This window comes from Hemiscyllium ocellatum, chromosome 20 (assembly GCF_020745735.1).
Source record: "Hemiscyllium ocellatum isolate sHemOce1 chromosome 20, sHemOce1.pat.X.cur, whole genome shotgun sequence".
Taxonomy (NCBI): domain Eukaryota; kingdom Metazoa; phylum Chordata; class Chondrichthyes; order Orectolobiformes; family Hemiscylliidae; genus Hemiscyllium; species Hemiscyllium ocellatum.
In genome coordinates, this window is record NC_083420.1 from 17,520,756 (window position 1) to 17,543,432 (window position 22,677).

The 22,677-nt window shown below is 41.9% G+C and overlaps 2 protein-coding genes across 2 annotated transcripts in view; one reads left to right on the forward strand and one right to left on the reverse strand.

Moving 5' to 3' along the window:
* The window catches only part of LOC132825151 (GRB2-related adapter protein-like), a 49,895-nt gene extending 45,020 nt beyond the window's left edge, over positions 1 to 4,875 (forward strand). Inside the window, exons 4-5 of the mRNA XM_060840169.1 lie at positions 1,330 to 1,498; positions 4,239 to 4,875. Of these exons, the coding sequence (XP_060696152.1) occupies positions 1,330 to 1,498; positions 4,239 to 4,424 (355 nt within the window). The 3' untranslated portion in view covers positions 4,425 to 4,875. The remainder of the gene's footprint in view (positions 1 to 1,329; positions 1,499 to 4,238) is intronic.
* Positions 4,876 to 6,234: 1,359 nt separating this feature from the next.
* The window catches only part of slc5a10 (solute carrier family 5 member 10), a 124,001-nt gene continuing 107,558 nt past the window's right edge, over positions 6,235 to 22,677 (reverse strand). Inside the window, exons 11-14 of the mRNA XM_060840542.1 lie at positions 22,006 to 22,174; positions 19,479 to 19,694; positions 15,943 to 16,048; positions 6,235 to 6,428 (exon numbers count right to left, since the gene is read on the reverse strand). Coding sequence (XP_060696525.1) covers positions 6,235 to 6,428; positions 15,943 to 16,048; positions 19,479 to 19,694; positions 22,006 to 22,174 — 685 coding nt within the window. The remainder of the gene's footprint in view (positions 6,429 to 15,942; positions 16,049 to 19,478; positions 19,695 to 22,005; positions 22,175 to 22,677) is intronic.

Genomic DNA, 22,677 nt, shown 5'->3' on the forward strand with positions numbered 1-22,677 from the left:
TTAATTATTTCACATTCTTCTCCCTCCAGTTATACCTGATTGAATCTGATTTAGTGCAATTGACACAATCTGTTTACAAGATGACCTTGTTTCCACACATGGTTAAATCTTTGCAACGATTTTAATTTTGGAATTTACCACACATTGCCAATATTTAACAGTGACACAGTTTCCCCTTCAACATGAAACTGGCTTACGTAGCCCTCTACCATCACAAGTTGATGTAAGTACCAACATTTCGAACTTACTATTTTACACTCTACCCTATTGAGGTCACAGTGGAGCATTTTCTAACTCTTTGGTTTCTTAATTCATATCTGGGACATCCATCCACCCAGCTTAGTCCTTGCTCCACTCTCCTTGCCTCTCTTCTGCTTCCTTTTTGCCATCCCTCCAATTTCCACCACTCTTCAGCTTCCCAATTTCTTGCTCCAACCTTTGACATTTTTGGGCCTTTCTCCTCCATGCCTCAAAAAGCCCAGAAACAGGCAATTTAGCCCAACAGCCGTACAGCTCTATAACTCTATGATTCTAGTATTATTTCAACAATATGAGAGACTTTCCTTTTTGCTTATTTTCACTGAAGAAAAATTATTTTTTTTACTTAGGGGAGCTCTGCAATAAAAGTTAATGCAGAAGCTGATAATCATTTATCTCTTTAATTCCACAAAAATGTCCTCATCATTGTCTCCTTGAAGGTGTTGACACTGGAAGAAATATCTGTCAGTGATGTTAGCAGATAACCAGCTGTACAATAATTATTTGTTTGTGATTTTATTGAGAGTTTAAACTAAAACAACCTGAACTTATACAGCATCTTTACCATCATAAAAATTCAAACCATTCTAACCAAGTGTAATCAGACAAAAAATGTAGAAACTGAGCAGGTGAATAGATTATGACAGAGTTAAAAGCTTAGCCTAGGAGTGTTTTCTTTAAAAATTTTTTTTTTTTAAGGGGGAAGAGCATGAATGCTGGGACATGGAAAGTTAGAAATAGAAAAAATGCAGTTTTAATGAGAGTTGAAGAAGTTTACTAGATAGGGGGAGGCTCTGATTAAATTTGAACACTCAAACAACAAAATTAAAAGTTGAGGTGTTTGCATGTAGTTCAGTTGCACTTCATGTGGACTAGGATTCCAATTTAAAATAATGCAGGTCTTAAAATATCTGCAAGCTGAATATCTTAGATACAGAATTGACGATTAATCTGTGACTGTCAGTATTGGTGATTTTCAGGGTCTGCTGTTTTGTAACTCCATCAATAACTGAAACTCTGATTGTGAATGTGAAGCCAGCAATCCTCACAGAGCTTGACATTTTTCCACAGCTACGGAAAACATGTGCAGCACTTTAAGGTTCTTCGTGATAAAGAAGGCAAATATTACTTGTGGGAAGAGAAGTTCCATTCCCTGAATGAGCTGGTGGACTTCTACAGGACCACAACAATCGCGAAGAAGCAACAGATTTTCCTGAGAGACACAAAACCTGATGAAGAGGTAATTTAGTTGTAGATGTCACATGATAATTGAGTATTTAATGTAGTCGCTTCATATATTTAATTCTATTGGAATTCTCACGGTTTCAATCCTAGAATCTCAATATCATTAGACACTTACCATAAGAACATAATATATAGGAGCAGTATTAGGCTATTTGGCCCAAGCAGTCTGCTTTCAATAAGAACTGACATGTTTCTCAACCCCATTCTCCTGCCTTGACCCCATAACCCTTGATCCCCTTACCAATCAAGAACCTATCTATCTCTGTCTTAAAGGAACTCCACGATTTGGCCTCCACTGCCTCCTGAGGCAATGACTTCCATAAATTCATCACCCTCAGGCTGAAGAAATTCCTCCTCTTCTCAGTTCTAAAGAGTCGTCCCTCCACTCTGAGGCTATGCCCTCAGATCCTAATCCCTCCTGCTACTGGAAACATTATCTCCACGTCAGCTGTGTCCAGACCTCTCAGTATTCTGTTTGACACATTTACATTGCAAATCTTCAGAATCTAAAGGATAACCTTGGGTTTGCCTGTGGATCTTCCGCTGAGCTCATTTACTCCTCTACCTGCTGAAGTCTTGCCAGTTGATAACACTACTTGCTGGTAATCTCATTTATAACTAGTATGTACATACACCTCCAGCATAGAGCCAACCTCTGCCAGGTATTCCTGCCAGTCATTCAAGGCAAGTGTATTCTTTTCGATTCTTAGAAGATGCGATGGTTGGCTAATTTGTCACAATATTTCTTCAGGGCAATTCTTATTGTTGTGAATTCCTGACAGAGCCAGAGACAGCACCTCAGATTCTGGACATTGTTAAGTCAGTTTTCTTCCGGACTCTCAATCAAATACTAGCAGGCTTTAGCTCTTCCTCAATAATTCCATTAATTCAGTGAACTCATTGAAACAAATAGTTTCCTAATTTTTTTTGTTGAAACTCTGTCTAATCCAGCAATTTAAGTCTTATAAGTACTGAAACAAAAGCAAAATATTGGGGATTCTGGAAATTTGAAATGAAAGCAGAAAGGAGAAACTCAGCGATTTGGGTAGCATCTGTGGACGTAGAAACATAGTTAACATTTTGAGTCTAAATATATGACTGAGTTATTTAATGTAGTATAGACAGGTAGAAGGCTGGAAGAACACAGCTAGCCAGGCAGCATCAGGAGGTGGAGAAGTCAATGTGAACTGAGGACTTGCTGCCTATACCACCTCAGAAGACAGTTAAAAGTGAAATGCATTTCTGTGGTCTGGAGTCACATAAAGGCTAAACCAGATCACAGCTCCTTCCCAAAAGGATGTTAGCAAACCAGATCAGTTTTTCCCTTCACAGTTAATATAAATGTAAGGATTGTCACAAAGTCAGCCAGCTGGACATCATAGACTATGAGTTCCATAGTTGGGGCTATTAATCTGGTCCAAACAGGGAGCCCTGGGTGACAGATTAAAGGAAGAGCGTCAAAGATTCTGACACTCTGGGTGTTGACTCTGATGAGGCTGTGCCAGAGTCATGGACCTATCACATGTAAATAGAGGGTAACTTGGCGATGGGATATCGGCCTCTGTGGAGTTATTTCAAAAGTTGTCACGAAGTCATCAACAGCTTTACATTCCAGACTGATCAACTGAATGCCAACACCACTAAGACACCACAATGAGATGAGATGAGAACTCATATTCCCCGACCATTACTATGAGCCTCTAGAATGTTGGGTTAGTGACATTACCACAGCTGCATCAATTTTTCCTAATATAAATCAGTCATATATTTGGACTCAAAATGTTAGCTCCATTTCTCCCTCCACAGACGCTGTCCAACCTGTTGACCTTCCAAGCACTTTCTGCTTTCAAGTTTTATAAATAGTTCTTTTCACTTCCCTGTGCTATGATGATTCCGATCTGTTGTATAGTACACTTTTCTCTTGGCTTATATATTTCTATATGGCTCAATGTATGGTATAAAAAACTGACTCCAACAATAATAATATAACTGAAATACTATAAAATAATAATATAATATCTCCTACAATAGCCTAATGAATAGAGGTATTACCTGGTGTTGTACCATAGAACACACAACGCACCCTTTTGACACAATGTGCTGCAGGTGACTTTTCAAAGACCTATTCAATTTTAATCATCCTTCTGGTGTTTCCCAACTGCCCTGTAATTTTCCTTTTCAAATGTTGCATGCAAATCTCCTTTGTATCTGAAAATGCCTCCACCACCCAATGCTCTGTAGATCATAACAACTCACAGCATGAAAAAGAATCCTCATCTCCCCTGAATTTTTAGCATCATTGAACCTCTGCTGTGTGACAGAGGACTATTTGGCCCATTGAGTCCACACTGACATTCTGAAAAGTATCCCATCTAGACCCACCCCCTTCTCTATCTCTGTATTTCCCATGGCTAATCCTCCTAGCCTGCACATCCTTGGATTGTGGGAAGAAACTGGAGCTGAGGAGGAAACCCCTGCAGACATGAGAAGAATATCCAAACTTCACACAGTTGCCTGAGGGTGGAATTGAACCCTGGCCCCTAGCACTGTGAGGAAGAGGTGCTAACAACTGACCCACCATGCTGCCCCAAATTTAGCTGAAATTCTAACCTTAATGAACCAGCACTTCAACAACAATTACAGTAGGGTGAGTTCACCACTCCTACGTTGCATAACATCAATGACTGAGCATTTTACTGCTGAAAGTGTTTAAAACCATCGCTCTTTCACTTTAGTTACAGAAACCTGAACACGTCCAGGCATGCTTTGACTTTTCTCCCCAAGATCCCTCAGAGCTGATCTTTTATCGAGGTGACATCATTGAAGTTGTGGAGAGTGTGGACCCAAACTGGTGGAAAGGAAGGTGCAGAGGTCGCATTGGCTTTTTCCCACGGAACTATGTCCAACCGATGGTCCAGTAACTCTCAACAGGAGATGAGCGTGTAGGTGTGTGGAAGAAGCGACCCTGTTACATCTGCCTCTTCTGTTTTGACATCAAACCTCATTCTTGCGGTGGCGTTCTCCACTTCAACTCCTCCATCAGTTGTAAAGCGCCTTGGGACATCCTGGGTTCATGGAAGATGCTGTACATTAATACGCTCTTTCTTTTTTGACATGAGAAACTGCAAGTAGTTGGACCATGTGTTTCTCTTGCTGACTATTTTTGTCAAACTTTGTGCATGACTTTATTTGCTTTGCACTTGGATCACTGCAAGCTCATTTTAATATGGAATCAAAAATAAATCCTGAGAATATTTGCCCATGATTTAAGAAAATAGAAACCCTCGGAAGTTATCAACTTTGCAATGCATCTTTGATATTATTGACAGCATTTCTTCTAGTTTGTATGTATAATTAGAGGTCTGTCATCTTTGGAGACCATTCAAAAATAAATTCTAGTTTTTGTTCATACTAAACAAAAGGGTGTTTTAGTTTGAAATGAGCAAAGTAAAACATTACACTGTCCCAACTATATCTCTTTTTCTCTTGTTTGTTGGGAATGTTGTTTCTGGCTGTTTTGTCTCTTAAAGTCACAGGATTAAACTGGCAAGAATTACTCAGGAAGCCTGCAGTACATATCAAGCACAGCATTTGAGAAGTATCATTTCTTTAGTGGTGAAAGAAGTTGTCATTTTGAGTGATAAGTGCAGTCAAATGTGTTACCTATTCATTTCAGTTCCAGACTGAAGGCATTCAGCAAATACACTGAAACTACACACCCATCAAGTGCCTGCCTAAGTTAGAATCATAGAACACAATACCTGGTTGGGCAGGCAGATGGGAGGAACCTGTAAAAGGAGGTAGTGAGGCGCTATGGGAAAGACAGTGAGGCAGCTGGAGAAGGCCATGCAGTGAGGCAACTATTTCTTTGTAGTGAAATTGAAAAGTAGATAGAGATTTAGATTCAAAGTTGTGAAAAGTTCTGTTGGATTTAATAGTTATCAGAGTGATTAGTTTTTTCTGGCTTCAATGAATACATAGACCAGGATCTATTGAAGAAAAGTTAATTTTAATAATTATTCATGTCACCCACATCACATTGGAACAGTAAGATTAGGACCAAAACACACTGGAATCTGAAATAGAAACAATACACAGGACACACACCAGAAAAGTCAGGACTTTCTGATCTCTTCACAGATGCTCATTGACTGTTGCATCTTCCCAGCATTTTCTGACAGGTTTTCTTGGAAGTACTTGTCAAATAAAGCAACTTGTTAATTGTCAGTTTATGGGAATAAACACTGTAGGGCCTCAAAGCTGTAGGTAGTAGTATAACAACAACTTGTATTTATACAGCTCCTTTAATATGGTGAAACATCACATTGAGCATTATCAAGCAAAATTTGATACTGATCAGCATAGGATGATATCAGAACAAGCAAGCAAGAGCTTTGTTGAAGAGGCAGGCTTCAAGGATCTATTAAAGGATGAGGGAGAAATGGAAAGGCAGAGAGATTTAGAAAGCAAATCCCAAAGATTAGGGCCAGGGCAGCTGAAGGCATCATTGCTAATGATGGAGAAACTCAAATCAGTAATATGCAGGAGGCCAAATTTGGATATATCTTGGAGGGCTGTAGCACTACAGGAAGTTTTAAAAATAGTGAATAGAGCAATTGTGAGGGGATCAATGTGAAATCAATTGTTCCACATATACCATTGAATATTCCTTTCCACATATATCACATCACAAACTCTTTCATCCAGGCTTCTTTCAGGTAATTTTCTTTCTCAAGCGAAGTATGCGTAAAGGAAAATGTTCACACATATGAGAATGATTGCATTTATACAACACACTCGGGACCAAAATGGGTTCTCATGGATATCAGTGAGGTCACATTGAACAGGCATGTTGTCTCTGCTTGTCTTAGTACTACAGAACAGGTTAATCCATGACCATTTCTGTTGTATGATCTCCTCAGCACCTAATACACAAAGAAAAGGATAATTATATACTACATAATGTGGAAAAGATAAAAAAAACTGCAGAAGGAAAATAATGCAAATAATAAATTAGCAATGATAGTGAAGGAGTGTATAAAATCTTGTATTGTTTGAAAATAGAATGTTAACATGTAGATCTTCCTATCTCACAGAGGTGTCAAGTGCAGTCAAAAGATACTGTCCAACTACTTTCAAAAGAATAGACAAGTTCTATTTGGTACCCTGGCATTATTTACCCCTCAAACAACATCACTAAAACTGATGACATAGACCTTTTGTCATTACTGCTTACTGTGCACAAAATTGGTTGCCACATTTCCAAATTTTTGGGAGTCACAACTGTCTAAAGGTAATTCATTAGATCTAAAGAGATTTGGGACATTGTAACATATTGAAAGATGCCATATGTTCTTTCATTCTCAACAAGAGCAGCTGAAGAACGTAGTTGCCACCAGGTCCATCCAAAACCAAATGATTTTGGCTAAGCCAATGCATAAGGTCATAAATCCACACAAAAGTAATACAGTTGTTCAACTGGTATCAGAACAGTTAACTCAACATGATTCAGTACAAGGAATGACATGATGAAAGATATTTCTTGTGTATTATGATGCCAGATTATGTTCTGCAATAATTTAAGAGGAGAGAAGATAAACATTATAACCAAACTGCAGCTGGCACCTATACTCCTAACATATCCCTTCCTTCCTCTTTAGCTTGCTTTTGTGCAAAATGTTCAGAGATTCCTCTTTATATGAATGCAAAGATTGGAGATTGTGTCGAGGATGTCCCACTGACAGGAGGACAATCACCGTAACTGGTTGTTTTCTGTTAGTACTTCCAAATTGCCTTCTCCATAATGATATCGTAATATTTCTCACTGGTTACTGTGAAAAGTGATCAAACCATTCAGCATCACTGTGTTCAGCATTGACAGCCTTGACTGAGTTGTTGTGTTACTAGATGAGCACATGATAAAGATATCACTGCCTTCTTCTGCTGTTTCTGAGCATTTCAATACAATGGGAGTCTCATAGGCTAACAGCTGTTCCTTTCTGTTTCTTATTGAATCCTCCAATGAAAACTCTCTGGGCATTCAGTACCCTGAGGACCATTTTAGGTTGCATTTTTTTTCGACTGCAGTTAGAGCTTACAACAAAGTCATAGTCATAGATTTATATTTCAATCTCAAGCTTTGCTATGCCTGATTAAATGCTTACCAGTAGCATTGATTTCATTTGCTATTCTGGTTTCCAAACGCAGCTGTTGCATTACTGGTTCCACTGCTCTCTTCTGAATTTCACCTGAATAGCTTGCATGATATTTGCAGCAAAAAAAAGTCATTTGACCTTACTTTGAATTTGATAGGCAACATAGTGAACATTTGTTTGAGTTCAGCCACTGAACAGAGACAATGTAAAAGGAGGGAAACCTCTCAGCCTCATGGACAAATACCTACCAGTTCAACAGGAATGACGGTAACATGGGAAGATTGTTACTGAGGGTGTGCCAGACCCAGCAAGGTGCGTTTTGATAACCAAGCGACTGACATCTAATTGCATAGATGAAGGCCATCATTGGTTGCCCTTGGAGGTTGTTTCCAGTATCATAGGCTAAGCACTCTGACAAAGTTACTGTGGAAAGGTCATGACAGCAATGGTGATAGTTCCTTACGCTTCTGACTCAAAGTGTTGATGTTTCCACAAGCACCTACAAGAAACTTGAGGTCATTCAACAGCTCAACCCTCCATCATCATTTGATTGGATCATGACTCCATCTAGGCGAAAGTGAGGACTGCAGATGCTGGAGATTTGAGGTGAGAGTGTAGTGCTGGAAAAGCACAGCAGGTCAGACAGCTCCCAAGGAGCAGGAAAATCAACATTTTGGGCCGGAACCCTTCATCAGGAATGAGGCTGGGAGCTTCGGTGATAGAGAGATAAATGGGAGGAGGGTGGGACTGGGGGGAAGGTAGCTGACAGAGCAATAGGTGGATGGAGGTGGGGGTAAAGGTGATATGTCAGAGGGGAGGGTAGAACAGATAGGTGGGAAGGAAGATGGACAGGTAGGACAGGTCATGAGGGCGGTGCTGAGCTGGAAGCTTGGAATTGGGATAAGGTGGGGGGAGGAGAAATAAGGAAACTGGTGAAATCCAGATTCATGCCGTGCAGCTGGAGGAAGATGAGGCGTTCTTCCTCCATGCGTTGGGTGGTAAGACAATGGCAATGGAGGAGGCCCAGGACCTCCCCTCACCTCCCGGTACATTCCCCTGCCGCTGCAGGAATTGCAAAACCTGCGCCCATACCTCCCCCCTCACCTCCATCTAAGGCCCCAAAGGAGCCTTCCACATCCATCATAGTTTCACCTGCACTTCCACACATGTCGTTTACAGTATCCATTGCTCTCAAAGCAGTCTCCACTACATTGGAGAGACAGGGTGCCTACTCGCAGAGTGCTTCAGAAAACATCTCTGGGACACATGCGCTAATCAACACCACCCCCCCCCCGCCCCCATGTGGATGAACATTTCAACTCCCCCTCCCACATGCAGGTCCTGGCCTCCTCCATTGCAACTCCCTAACCACCTGATGCCTTGTGGAAGAACGCCTCATTTTCCACCTCGGGACCCTCCAACCCCATGGCATCAACCAGATTACTAATTTCGTCTCCCCCCCCAACCTTATCCCAATTCCAACCTTCCAACTCAGCACCACCCTCATGACCTGTTCTACTTGTCCATCTTCCTTCCCACCTATCCGTTCCACCCTCCCCTCTGGCCTATCACCATAACCCCCCGCACCTCCATCCACCTATTGCACTCTCAGCTACCTTTCCCCCAGCCCACCTTCCTCCCATTTATCTCTCCACCCTTGAGGTTCCCAGCCTCATTCCTGATGAAGGGCTTTTGCCCAAAACATCGATTTTCCTGCTCCTCGGAAGCTGCAAGACCTGCTATGCTTTTACCACACACTCGACTCATGATTCCATCTACCTGCCTTTCTACCACACCATTGATATCATTACCTTGCCAGGTTTGTCACTTTTCCCAGAGCACTGAGTCACAAATAGAGATATTGGGATAGATGAGAAACAACTTACTGAAAATAACTAGCTTTTAAGAAGTGTCTGAAAGGAAGATTGAAGGATAGAGAGATAGAGAGATGAACTAAGGTGCCATGTTAATGATGGTGGTCTTATAATCAAGTGTGCTACTTGCACATTCCTTCCGCAAAGACCATTCCCCGTGACAGTCCTTGGTTTGTGCCACTCTCCCCACCAACCCACCTGAACCCCTGGATATCTTCCCCTGCAACTGGTAAAGATGCAAAATCTGGCAGTACACCAGCCCCCTCACCTCCATCCAGGGCCCCAAACAGTCCTCCCAGGTGAGAAAGAGGTTCACCTGCCTCCCTTCCAACTAGTTTACTGCATCAGGTGCTCCCAATGTGGTCTTCTCTGCATCGGGGAGACCAAACGAGCATCACAGCCAGGCCCACATGGCCAACTGGATCTCACAGTCATCAACCCTTTCAAATCCCCTTCCCATCCCTTTCTGACATGACCATCTTTGACCTCCTCCATTGCCACAACGAACCACACTGCAATTGGTGGAACAGCACCTCATCTTCTGCTTGGGCAGTCTACAGCCTGGAGGACTCAACACTGAGTTCTCCAATTTCAAATAAACTCACTTCCAATCTCCCAACCCCCCTCCATCCCTTTCACCCCTCCCAGCCACCTACTGGATTCATTCCTCCCATTGACCAACCAGGTCGTACCCTCTACCTGTCTTCACCTATCCCTACTTCCCCACCCTGCCTCCACCACCCCGTTTGTCTGCAATTTCCCCAACACCCATCCCAGTCCTGAAGAAAGGTTACACCAAAAACGTCGACTTCTTCACCTCCTGATGCTGCCTACTTGCTGTGTTTTTCCAGCCTCTTGTCTGTCTACTTTGGATTCCAGCATCGCGGGTTTTTTGACTCTAACCAAACTTGCACACTCCAGCCAGACTAACTTGTGTATATAGACTCACAGCTTTAGATATACACAGCACCTAGAATCCTTAGAACTGAGGTGTCTTAAAGATACATAAAATATTACAGCAGAATAGAAGTCTGAAATAAACCTAATACTGATGTAAAGAGGAGTGAACCTTGCATCCAACCACACACAATTCTCTTTAATTTTCCCTCCCAGCTATCCCTCTGCTGAAGGTAGCAATGGCCAGCTTTTATTGTCCATTCTTAAATGCCATTGAGAAGGTGTAGTGAGCCCCTCCTTGAACTGCTGAAGTCCATATGGTGTATGTACAAGTCCAGTGCTGTGAGGGAGGAAGTTCCAGGATTCTGACCCAGCGAGAATAAAGGACCAATGATTGCCACTGACACCTCACCTTGTATTTTCAATAAAAATCATTAAGCAGTAACCTGGAGTGAGAATCTTGATCAGTTTACCAGACCTCTCTGCTCCCAGACACTGAAACAACACTGACAAACAATCGAACATGGGAGTTCCCTGGCCTTGCCATAGATTCATTGAGCATGATATGTGGATATATGGTGGAGAGGAGGGTCATCCTTTCTCTTATAGACCAACAAAAGATTCATTTCACCAGAGACAGTCAGATACAGATAGAAGCATGGGGCAAGCCGTTTTATGGATTGTGAAGAATGCCCAGCAGTGTGGGAATAAGCTTTATGAGCATGTGTACTGCACTTTGCAAATGTAAGTGCCACCATCTTCTCTGTTCTCTCACACTCTCTAACTCTGATACTTCACAGTAACATCTACACGTCTCATGGTCTTCAACCCTCACCATAGTAAGCAGCATCAGCACTCAATGATCCACCTCCTGCTTCTAAATTGCTAACCATTCCTGTCTTCTGCTCTTCCTACTCACTCGTGTGTAACTCCTGCCCATCACTAACTGTTCTTCCATCCAATTACATCCCACACAATGTCTCAGAACTGGGCAGACAGGACCACAACAAGCAGGAAGTGGTCATCATCCTCTTTAAGAGCAACATCTTTTTAGATGGTCAGTGAGGACAGAGACCACTCAGAGGAGATAGTGAGATATCCATGTTGAGTCAATCCAGGAAGCTTCATTGTGTTATGCTTTGGTGCTGTCCCATTATCACTTCTTTAAAATTCTCGGAGTTCTACACCTACTGCACAACTAATGGCCTCTCTTAGATTAGATTAGATTCCCTCCAATGCGGAAACAGGCCCTTTGGCCCGACAAATCCACACCAACCCTCCAAAGAGTAACCTACCCATGCCCATTTCCCTCTGACTCATGCACCTAGCACTATGGGCAACTTAGCATAGCCAATTCACCTGACCTGTACATCTTTGGACTGTGGGAGGAAACCAGAGAACCCGGAGGAAACCCACGCAGACACGGGGAGAATGTGCAAACTCCACACAGACAATCACCTAAGGCTGGGGATCGAACCTGGGACCCTGGTGCTGTGAGGCAGCAGTGCTATCCACTGAGCCACCGGCAGGCATTAGTGGCACCCACAGAACATTTGCACTGAAGAAGTCGGTCCCTCAGCCCATCATTTCCTTCTCCAAGGAGTCACAGATCCCTCAGAGAATGCACTGGTCAGGCTTTCCCCTGCACCCTCTGCCCAGTCCAGACACTTTCATCTCAGTGGTGGTCTCCATCCAGATTAGGCTGAGGAGATGAGCACATCACTGGCATTTCTCCACGGCTGGTTGAGGAAGAAACACCCAGGTCCTTATCAGCTGGTAGCAGCCACCTGCTCAGCCCCAGGAAGACGATAACCCCCGTTGTGTCAGCCGTGAATGAATTTGAATGAACGCACAACCAGACACAGGAACAGCAGGTAGGTTTGTCACAGGCAGTTCTTAAACCAATCAAAGTTTCGCAGGGGCTGCACCAATGTTAATCATATCGTGCTGGTTGTAGCGGGCATGCATCCTGATGACAAGGAGAAACAGGACTGCAGATGCTGGAGAGTCAGAGTTGAAAGTGTCGTGTTGGAAAAGCACAGCAGGTCAGGCAGCATCCGAGGAGCAGCAGAGTCAACACTGATTTCTCGGATGTTGCCTGACCTGTTGTGCTTTTCCAGCACCACACTTTTCAACTCTGATACAAGTGACAGATTGTTATCAATTCACCTTCACATCTGCATATATATGTGCACTTGCACTCATCACATGTCATGTCAACTATCATTTACAAGGCCTGTTTACACTGTTACTATATCAGAATGACAGCGCCTTCACACTTTCCAAGGAGTACAGAAGTTATATCTGAGAAATATCCTGGAAAGCAACATATTTTAACCATTCTTCAACATCTAAATATATGGGTGCAAAAAAGTTTGCACTCTGAGATCATTGAGGTCAAAAGTCATGTGGGTGTCTTGTAACATGGTTTTGCTCCACACTTCACTTGCGTATGGCTCTAAAACCATTCCTGAGTCCACACGTCTCTGCTGGTAAGGACTGATTGTGTTTGTGTAATTAATAAGGGAGCATACATTCATTCAAGCATGGGTGACAACCAATGCACAACAACAATTCAACTCAACCTCATTGTGCAAAGATGTATTACCCCTGCCCCTATGCACCAAAAAAAAACTCTATTCTGCCCACTGTGAGTGACTTGGCAGCCATTTTCCTTCCTTATTGTCTAGTGGGTCAAAGATGACACTTACCTAGCTCACTCTCCTGTGAATGGATTCCAGGCTCTGTCAGATAGTCAAGATTACCCACAGCCTCCTCCTTCATGTACCTTTTTGTTTTGCTGTTCCTGTCAAAACCTCTCCATTCACACTCCCATTCACATCTAAGCCTTTTCCTATTTGTTAATATCTGCAATTTCCCTCTCAGCTCTTGACTTACTGCTATCTACTGTCTGCCCACTGAAACAAGAGTGAGGGCAAATCTCTCCCTCCTGCAATATCCTGTGCCCTCCTGCAATATCCTGTGCTATGTCAGATCCACCCTTCTATTTTAAGTTGCCCCTCTTCTGTGTTGTTACTGCCTCAGCATTACATCATAACAATCCAGGCCGACAGTTGAGTTTCCTACTTTCCTCCACACTGCATGGACTGCCCCTTGACAACACTCCCTGACATTTCCTCATACATATGCTGACCATCAGCCACCACCCCTTGAGACTGATTTGTGAGGAAAGCCCTGATTGGTGATGGTTCATCAGAATATTGTTTCCTACAGACTTACCGGTGATCCTCAGACTGGTTGAACTTGACCTCCAGGACTGAATGTGGCCCAATCCCTAGATTGCAAAGTAAAGGATCCCTGGCACCTAATCTCACCAAGAACCAAACCGATCATTGTCAATCACTTGGACTGAGATTACAATGTGCCGATGGCCAGGTGTTGTGTCTTGCTCTGACTGACTATAGACCCCTTCCACTTTAGTAAGGACAGGTCTTTCAAACTTGGCCATTTGGTTAAAGCACATGCAATGTGTTTGCTACACAAGCTGCTGGTGGATTCTGTAGGGCTGGCATTGATGTAGCACAGTTCCACACAGCAATACATCCACCTCCTTGACTGTTAATGGCTGGCAACTATGACAAGCTGCTTATCTTTCTGTCTGTGTGAAAATCAGAGCAAGACAGAGATGCTGTGCTTGCCCAAGTAGGTGCAAAGTGAGTTAGTGCTAAGAACACAAGCTAACAGGCATAAAACGCACACTGTGCAGATGCATGAGATAGAATTTCATTCCTGTGCACAGAGTGACCTGATAGGAGCATTGCAATACACAGTGTCCGTGAGCTGCAAAGTGCAGTTAGTGACGAGCTGAATTGTAATACGTAGAAAATAGAACAGTACAGCCCTTTTGGCCCATGATGTTGTGCCAAGCATTTATCTTTATCTCAGATCAACCTAACCTACACAACCCTCAATTTACTGCCATCCATGTGCTTGTCCAGCAGTTGCTTAAATGTCCCTAATGTCTCTGACTCTACTATCACCACTGGCAGTGCATTCCACGCACCCACCATTTTCTGTGGAAAGAACCTATCTCTGACATCTACCCTATACCTTCCTCCAATCACCTTAAAATTATGACCCCTCGTGACAGCCATTTCTGTCCTGAGAAAAAGTCTCTGGCTGGCTACTCTATCTATGCCTCTCATTACCTTATAAACCTCTACCAAGTCTTTCTTCCTTCTTCTCTCCAGTATGAAAAGCCTCGGCTCACTCAACTTCCCCTCATAAGACAAGCCCTCCAATTTAGGCAGCACCTTGGTAAACCTTGTTTGCACACTCTCTAAAGCATCTACATCCTTCCTAAAATGTGCTAGCCAGAACTGGACATAATGTTCCAAGTGTGGTCTAACCAGGGTTTTATATAGCTAGTACAAGTTCGTCACAATTGGCCATGATGATGCAGTGAGGCTGGAGTTTTGATGAAGCTGATTTCTGTGGACGATGCATTCAGGCGGGAACAGCTCGTGGAACACGCATTGAGATGTTGATGAATAGACGTTAAGATGAAGTCTCAATTTCTTCAATCTTTCCATTTAACTCCTTTCTAATGCCCTGACCTCTTTCTGAAAATGTGGTGCCCAAAATTGGATAAAATATTCCAGCTGGGTTATTATACGTTATTTATCGTCACATATGTCTAGAAAGATAAAGTGAAAATTGTTTTCTCGTCACAATCTGGCACCATTTTGAGTTATAAAAAGAGTGAAAAGAAATTGCATAAATAGAGTTCAAGGGTTAAGTATAAAGCATCTTCAAACACAGCTCCCTGTGGTGTCTGTGAGGTGTCCCAGGACTCAGGGAGTCCTGTTGCGTGTACAGGGTCTATTGCTGTCAGGAGTCCCTGCTCCAGGCACTGCCTCCTCTGCAACCAAAGATCCGCTGCCCCTACCAAGGATCTCTGCTACAGGCACCACCATCACTGCAGCTGAAAACCCACTGGGGTCAAACCAACATTGTACACATGTTTAATACAACTTCCTTGTTTTTATACTTTCTGCTCCTATGGATAAAGCCTAGGATCCCATTTTTTTTAACTTCCAAATTTCCTGCCACTTTCAATGTATTCTCCTGTACCCTTTTAGAATTGTACTTTTTATTTTATATTGTCTCTGCATTCTTCCTGCCAAAATGAGTTCTTTGGATTAAATTTCATTTGCCACTTCTTGGCCCCTCCCCCCCAACCTGTCTACGTGGTTTTAAAGTTCTCCTCACAATTCACATTACTTCCAATTTTCACATCATCCACAAAAAATGAAATAGTGCCAAGGTCCAGGTCAATAACATATATCAGGACAGATATGGTTCTGAGCACTGATCATGGGGAGCCCAATTGCCAACCTTCCTTCAGTCCTATGACTCAGCTGTGACTACTCATCACCCAACCAAGTGGGCGGGGTGAGGAGATTGAAGAAATTGAAGGGGCTAGTTATCATTCCATATTTGAAGACCAAATGGTGTCCCCATAGACCTGCTTAATACAAAAATGATCCTACCTTCAGTTCTATTGTCCCAGGCGTGCCGTTCTGGAGATATCTTTTGAAGGATGATGTCAGGCTGCCTTCTATCTTGTGAAATTGTCCACCATGTAACATTTTTCAACTGAGAAGTAAGTGTGAATATTTAATAACGGCAGCTATTAATTTTAATTTAATTAATGGTTATCTTCAAACCTGACTGTGTTATTAACACAAATTAAAGATTTCATATCTACGAAGAAGGGTGGTAAGGACAAGCCAGGGAACTTTAGACCAGTGACCCTGATGTTGGTGGTGGGCAAGTTGTTGGAGGGAATCCTAAGGGACAGGATGTACATGTACTTGGCAAGGCAAGGACTGATTAGGGATAGTCAACATGCATGGGAAATCATGTCTCACAAACTTGACTGAGTTTTTTGAAGAAGTAGCGAGGCGGATTGATGAGGGCAGAGCAGTAGATGTGATCTATGTGGACTTCTGTAAGGCATTCGACAAGGTTCCCCATGGGAGACTGGTGAGAAAGGTTAGATCTCATGGAATACAAGGAGAGCTCGCCATTTGGATACAGAACTGGCTCAAAGGTAGAAGACAGAGGGTGGTGGAGGAAGGTTGCTTTTCAGACTGGAGGCCTGTGACCAGTGGACTGCCACAAGGATCAGTGCTGAGTCCACTACTTTTCATCATCTATATAAATGATTTGGATGTGAGCATAAGAGGTATAGTTAGTAAGTTTGCCAATGACACCAAAATTGGAGGTGTAGTGGACAGCAAAGAAGGTTACCTCAGATTACAACAGGATCTTGATCAGATGGGCCAATGGGCTGAAGAATGGCAGATGGAGTTTAATTTAGATAAATGTGAGGTGCTGCATTTTGTGAAAGCAAATCTTAGCAGGACTCATACACTTAATGGTAAGATCCTAGGGAGTGTTGCTGAACAAAGAGACCTTGGAGTGCAGCTCCTTGAAAGTAGAGTCGCAGGTAGATAGAAAAGTGAAGGAGGCGTTTGATCTGCTTTCCTTTATTGATCAGAGCATTGAGTTCAGGAGTTGGGAGGTCGTTTTGCGGCTGTACAGGACATTGGTTAGGCCACTGTTGGAATATTGAGTGCAATTCTGGTGTCCTTCCTATCGGAAAGGTGTTGTGAAATTTGAAAGGGTTCAGAAAAGATTTATAAGGATGTTGCAGGGTTGGAGGATTTGAGCTTTAAGGAGAGGTTGAATAGACTGGGGCTGTCTTTACTGGATCGTCGGAAGCTGAGGGGTGACCTTATAGAGGTTTACAAAATGATGAGGGACATGGATATGGTAAATAGACAAAGTCTTTTCCCTGGGGTGGGGTGAGTCCAGAACTAGAGGGCATGGGTTTAGGGTGAGAGGGGAAAGATATAAAAGAGACGTAAGGGGGAACTTTTTCACACAGAGAGTGGCACGTGTATGGAATGAGCTGCCAGAGGAAGTGGTGGAGGCTACCACAATTGCAACATTTAAAAAGCATCTGGATGGGTATATGAATAGGAAGGGTTATGGGCTAGGTGCTGGCAGGTGGAACGAGACTGGGTTGGGATATCTGGTCAGTATGGACGAGTTGAACCAAAGGGTCTGTTTCCGTGCTGTAGATCTCTGTGACTCTATGACTCTAAAACAATTAAATACTATTGGAGCATATTTGTCCAAACAATACTTGTCTCTAGTCAGTAACAAATTAAAGCAATTACTTTAATTGTCAAAGTGTATGAAGTATATGAAGTATGCTATTATGTTTCTTATTTTAAAACATATCCAATGAACAAAAGACTATCATCTGTAATTTTTATTTTCTTGCTACTTTACATGTTTTATGTGCATGACATGCTTTCATGTGTTAGTTTGGGTGGATCACAATCTTAGTTTGGAAAGGTGTGCACATTTTAAGGATTGGTTCTGGTTAAAAACAAATTCAAACATTACAACATCTATCAATACCACATCAGCGTTTTGATCCCTAAGTACACATTCTTAAAAGGCAATATAATTTTTTGCTGTGAATAATTCAGAATATTACAAAGCAGGCTTGGTTTTTTATTTGTCCAAATCAAATGGGCCTGATGAATCTCACAGTTCCTTTGCCTAATATAAATATTTCAAGTTCTGTTCCCCAGAAAACCAACGCAATTTCTCCCTCTTGTCTCACAGGCCTGAATCCTCCCCATCATTTTAACTCCATAGCCATTGTCGGTCATGCTGGATGATGGAGTGCCATCTGATTGGTTGCATTCCTGGAGTTAATCACATGATCTCCCATTTCCTCCCACTCTCTGTTCAGTCAATCAACCTTTCTTCCTCCTTGCCAATATTTTTTATACTATATGAACAGAAAAGTTGATGGAAAGATCAATTTTTAAAAGTTATTTCCTAATATCTCCATTATTCATGAGACTAAATTATTCCCTGCGGGCTTTTGCTTGATGGCCAATAGATCTCTTTTCTTACAGGCATTAAATGCAAAGGGCTCCTGTATTCTAGGCTTGATCCTGAATAGCCATTGGAACCACTGCAAAATCAGACTTTAATATGCTGGCAGAAACAGAATAACCAGACACAGAATATAATGCAACAGACATAATGCAAGGTTCAACAACATTCTACAGTGCTTTGCTGCTGTGATTAAAATGAAAGAATGTTGAATATGTGAAAAGTGGTATGAATGAGTATAAATATGTTGTCAATCCTCCAGGATTAGCCTGGAATCCATAAGAATTCATCCATTGCTGTGATAAAACCCCAGTGCTACAAAGAATGAATGAGCATTCACATGCGGAATGTCCAGTGTGTATTGAATATTTAGCAATCAAGTAAATGGCAGCAGCATATACACAGGACACACTGATCATAGCGTCCATGTATTTCTGACATAACCAAAATTGTAGCAGACACAATACACCTGAGTTCCTAGGAATTTCTAACTAAGATTTACTGGGATTATTGGTGAGTGCTCAAAATGATACATTTGTTACTTCCTAAAGGAGATGGTGGGTTGTGAGCATTGGTATCTATATCTCATGTATATCACATGTAATGGGTTTTGTGGCATGGTGTTGATTAAAGATGGGGAGGGGCAAGGCCATGGAGGGATTTGTAAATAAGAATTTGAATTTTAAAATCAAGTGATTGTTTGACCAGGAGTCAAATGTAGATCAGGAAGCCAATTAGAACGAGATTTGGCTTGAGTTAAGAGATCACCAACAGAATGTTTGACAATATCCTAAATAAACCAATATCATGCCTTAGTTCAACATGTTGATAACCTAAAAGGTAGATGATGAAGGCAGTGGATATCAAAATTGGTGTCATAGATCAACTATAGACAGCATTCCATTCTCATTTTCCTAAAAATATTACTGGAATTTCTTTAACAGCAGTCATATAATCTTTATTTAGCCGAATTAGGTGGGGGAAATCCCAGAAAGTAACCATTCTTTCTGAGTTGATCACATGGGAATCAAATCCTCAGTATGCCCCAAGGGGGAAAGTTGCGATGGTGTTAACCGTGCCAAAAGTAGAAGCTGTGCTATACCTGACTTTCATGCGGAGGCTTTGTCAGCAGGCTGATTACCACAACGATTAGAGCCGTGAGGGTGCACAGAATTACTGCAAAGTGGAGATAGTGAACCTTCTTCAACAGAAGAGGCCTTAGGTCATACACCCCACAGCGTGGCGAGGGATACACAAACTCCATGGCCATTCGCACCAGGCCAACCACTAGTCCAACCATCAGTCCCCAGAACGCACCCTGGAAACAAGCAGCAAATACTTACTGGGTCTCATTGCCACTTAAATCAAAAACAAATCAGACATAGTTTGGGTTGAAAACTGGAAGAAATACAAATGCTGTAAATCAAACCAAAACAGAAATTGCTGGAAACGTTCAGAAGTTCTGAGGAAGGGTCACTCCATCTGAAATGTTAAAGCTGATCTCTCGCCACAGATACTGCCAGACCTGCTGAACTTTTTCAGCAACTTCTGTTTTTGTTTATGATTTGGGCTAATTCTGGTCATCACACTGGTTTCCACTTTTATAACAAAAGAAGCTGTGCATAGGTACTTTTGTATCTAAGTCAGTGCTGCAATAGGTGATATATAAAGTTTTCACTGCGCTCATTGAGTATATGTTACAATAAAGGCTATTCCATTCTATTCTACCCTGATACCACATCAGAACAATGGTCAGATCCACCAGCTATAAAGTTAGCTATCTGAGGGTTAAGTTACTGAGGGAGAGAAAAGATAAAGACCAGATCATCATTTTTTCAAAGTAATGTTGTTTTGGAGATAAGTACTGTTTGCAACGTCAGGAAAAATGCCCCAATTTCTTCAAATATAAAGCTGTGGAATCTGTTACATCTACCTGAGAGGAGAGACAAAGCCTTTATATAATATCTCATTGTAAAACAGCAACACCAATGAGTTGTGCTGGTATGTTAATCTGGGTATTTTGTTCAAGTGTCTGGAATGGAATGTGAACAACCATCTGGTTCAGAGCTAATCCAGGCCTGATGATTCATGATGTTGACTAGCCTCTTTCTGCACTATACAATTCTATGAATTTGGTAATGATGAACAATAATGACAAAGGAGCTAAAGATTTTCTGTGAAATAGTCTCACTTGCAGAATGAGATCATGAAAGGATATAGGCTACATCTGAACACTTTGATATGGGAATTTGATTCAAAAGGTTAGATTTGTATGACACCTTGAATAAATTAAATTGCCACAAGCTATTTCCCAAGAGCAAAGTTTGACAAGAAGCCACATAAGGAGATAAAAGCCAAAATATTATGAAATTCCAAAAAAACCCTGAGAAAAAGCTCCTTGTTCTGAAAAGTTAACCGAGTTTCTCGCTCCACAAATATTGTGAGACCTAACAATTAATTCTATCTCTTTCCAGTTTTTGTGTAAGGTCACATTAGACCAGGTGGCCTTTGGTTAAAGAGGTATTTTTTAAGTCTCAGAATGGCAGGTAGTGACTAGGAGAGCAGAGATCAGTACTAGGTCCCCAGCTATTCACAATGTATGTAAATTATTTACATGACGGAATTAAATGTCATAGCTCAAAATTTGCAAATGACATAAAGCTGGGTGGAAGGATAAGTGTGAGGGGGATGCAATGGTTTTGGACAGGCTGAGTAAGTGGGCAAACGCTTGGCAGAGAAATGGAAGGTAATCAAAATAGGAAGGCAGATTTCAACGGCTGGAAATTGTGAGAGGGGAACGTTAAGCAAGCCCTGGGTGTCATCATACACCTGTTGCTGAAAGTAAGTGCACAGGTGCAGGAAAGAAGGCAAACTATGTGTTGGCCTTCACAGCGAAAGGATTCAAATACAGGAACAAGGATGTTTTGCTTGAATTATACCGAGTATTAGTGAAGCCACACCTGGTATATTATGTGCAGTTTTGATTCCTGTATCTGAGGAAGGAATGGTCTTACTACAGAGGGAGTGCAGCAAAGGTTTCCCAACTTGATTCCTGGGATGGCAGGACTGGTGTATGACGATAGATTGAATCAGTTAGGATTGTATTCACTGGAGTTTACAAGAACATGGGGGGAATCTCATCGAAACCTACAAAATTCTAACAGGAGGAGACAGGTTAGATGCAGGAAGGATGTTTCTGATGGTGGGAGAGTCCAGAACCAGAGGCCATAGCTTAAGTATAAGAGGTAGATATTGTAGGACTGAGATAAGGAGAAATTTCTACCCGCAAAGAATTGTGAGTTGGTGGAATTCACTACCACAGAAAGTGATTGAGGTCTAAAGATTATGCTTTCAAAAAGGAGGGAATATAGTTCTTATAATTAAAGAGGTCAAGGGATATGGAGGGAGGGCGGGATTAGGGCATTGAGTTCATTGATCAGCCATTTTTATATTGAATGGTAAAGCAGGCTTCTCAGATCAAATGGCCTACTCCTGCATCCATCTTCTATGTCTCTTTGTTAAGTAGCATCTTAAAGGGGAAGAGACACATAGAGTGGCTCAGTGACATAGGAAAATAAATATGGAACTTAGGATCGAGACAGCTGGAAGTACCGACTCAAATTACTCACAGATTCATTAGTTCTTTTCCAAAACACAGCAAGAACAAACACTGCAGTTACGGGAGGAGCTAAATAGCTGGTCACCGACTGAATATAGTTGAAGAGTTGTCCGCTGTTAGCACTTTGCAATATTGGGATCCATACCAAGCTCACTGCAACGAGTATCACTGTCACAATCCTAAACAAAAAGAACAGGAAATGTGTGAGGTATCCAAATAGATCAGGGCCAACCTTCCATTGCCATTAGATTTTAAGGTGGAGTGGAGTCTCAGTGCAATTTGAATCCAATTTGTTACACTGATCACAGAGTGCATACTGACTGGCAAGTCCAGTTCTTGGTTTCTCCTGCCATGACCAATCTCAAAGGCAAGGAACAAGCACCAAGAACAACTGAGATCTTGTGGAGCACAGGAAACATCATGGTCATCATTACTGCTGGTGCTGAAAGATGATTAGGCTTAGATTATAAATATTAATTAGATTGCTTTGTAGTTTACATGTGTACTGCTGAAAGTACATTATTAATAATAAATTGTTAATTTTTGTTTTAAGATATAAATTTGGGGTCCAACAATATTTGTTTCTAAAGTCTGGTTAGGAATAACCGAGCAATTTTGATGGCCATCGAATGTTTTAATTTCACCTGTTGCAAATCTAGTAAGAGAGAGGCTGATTTGGTTT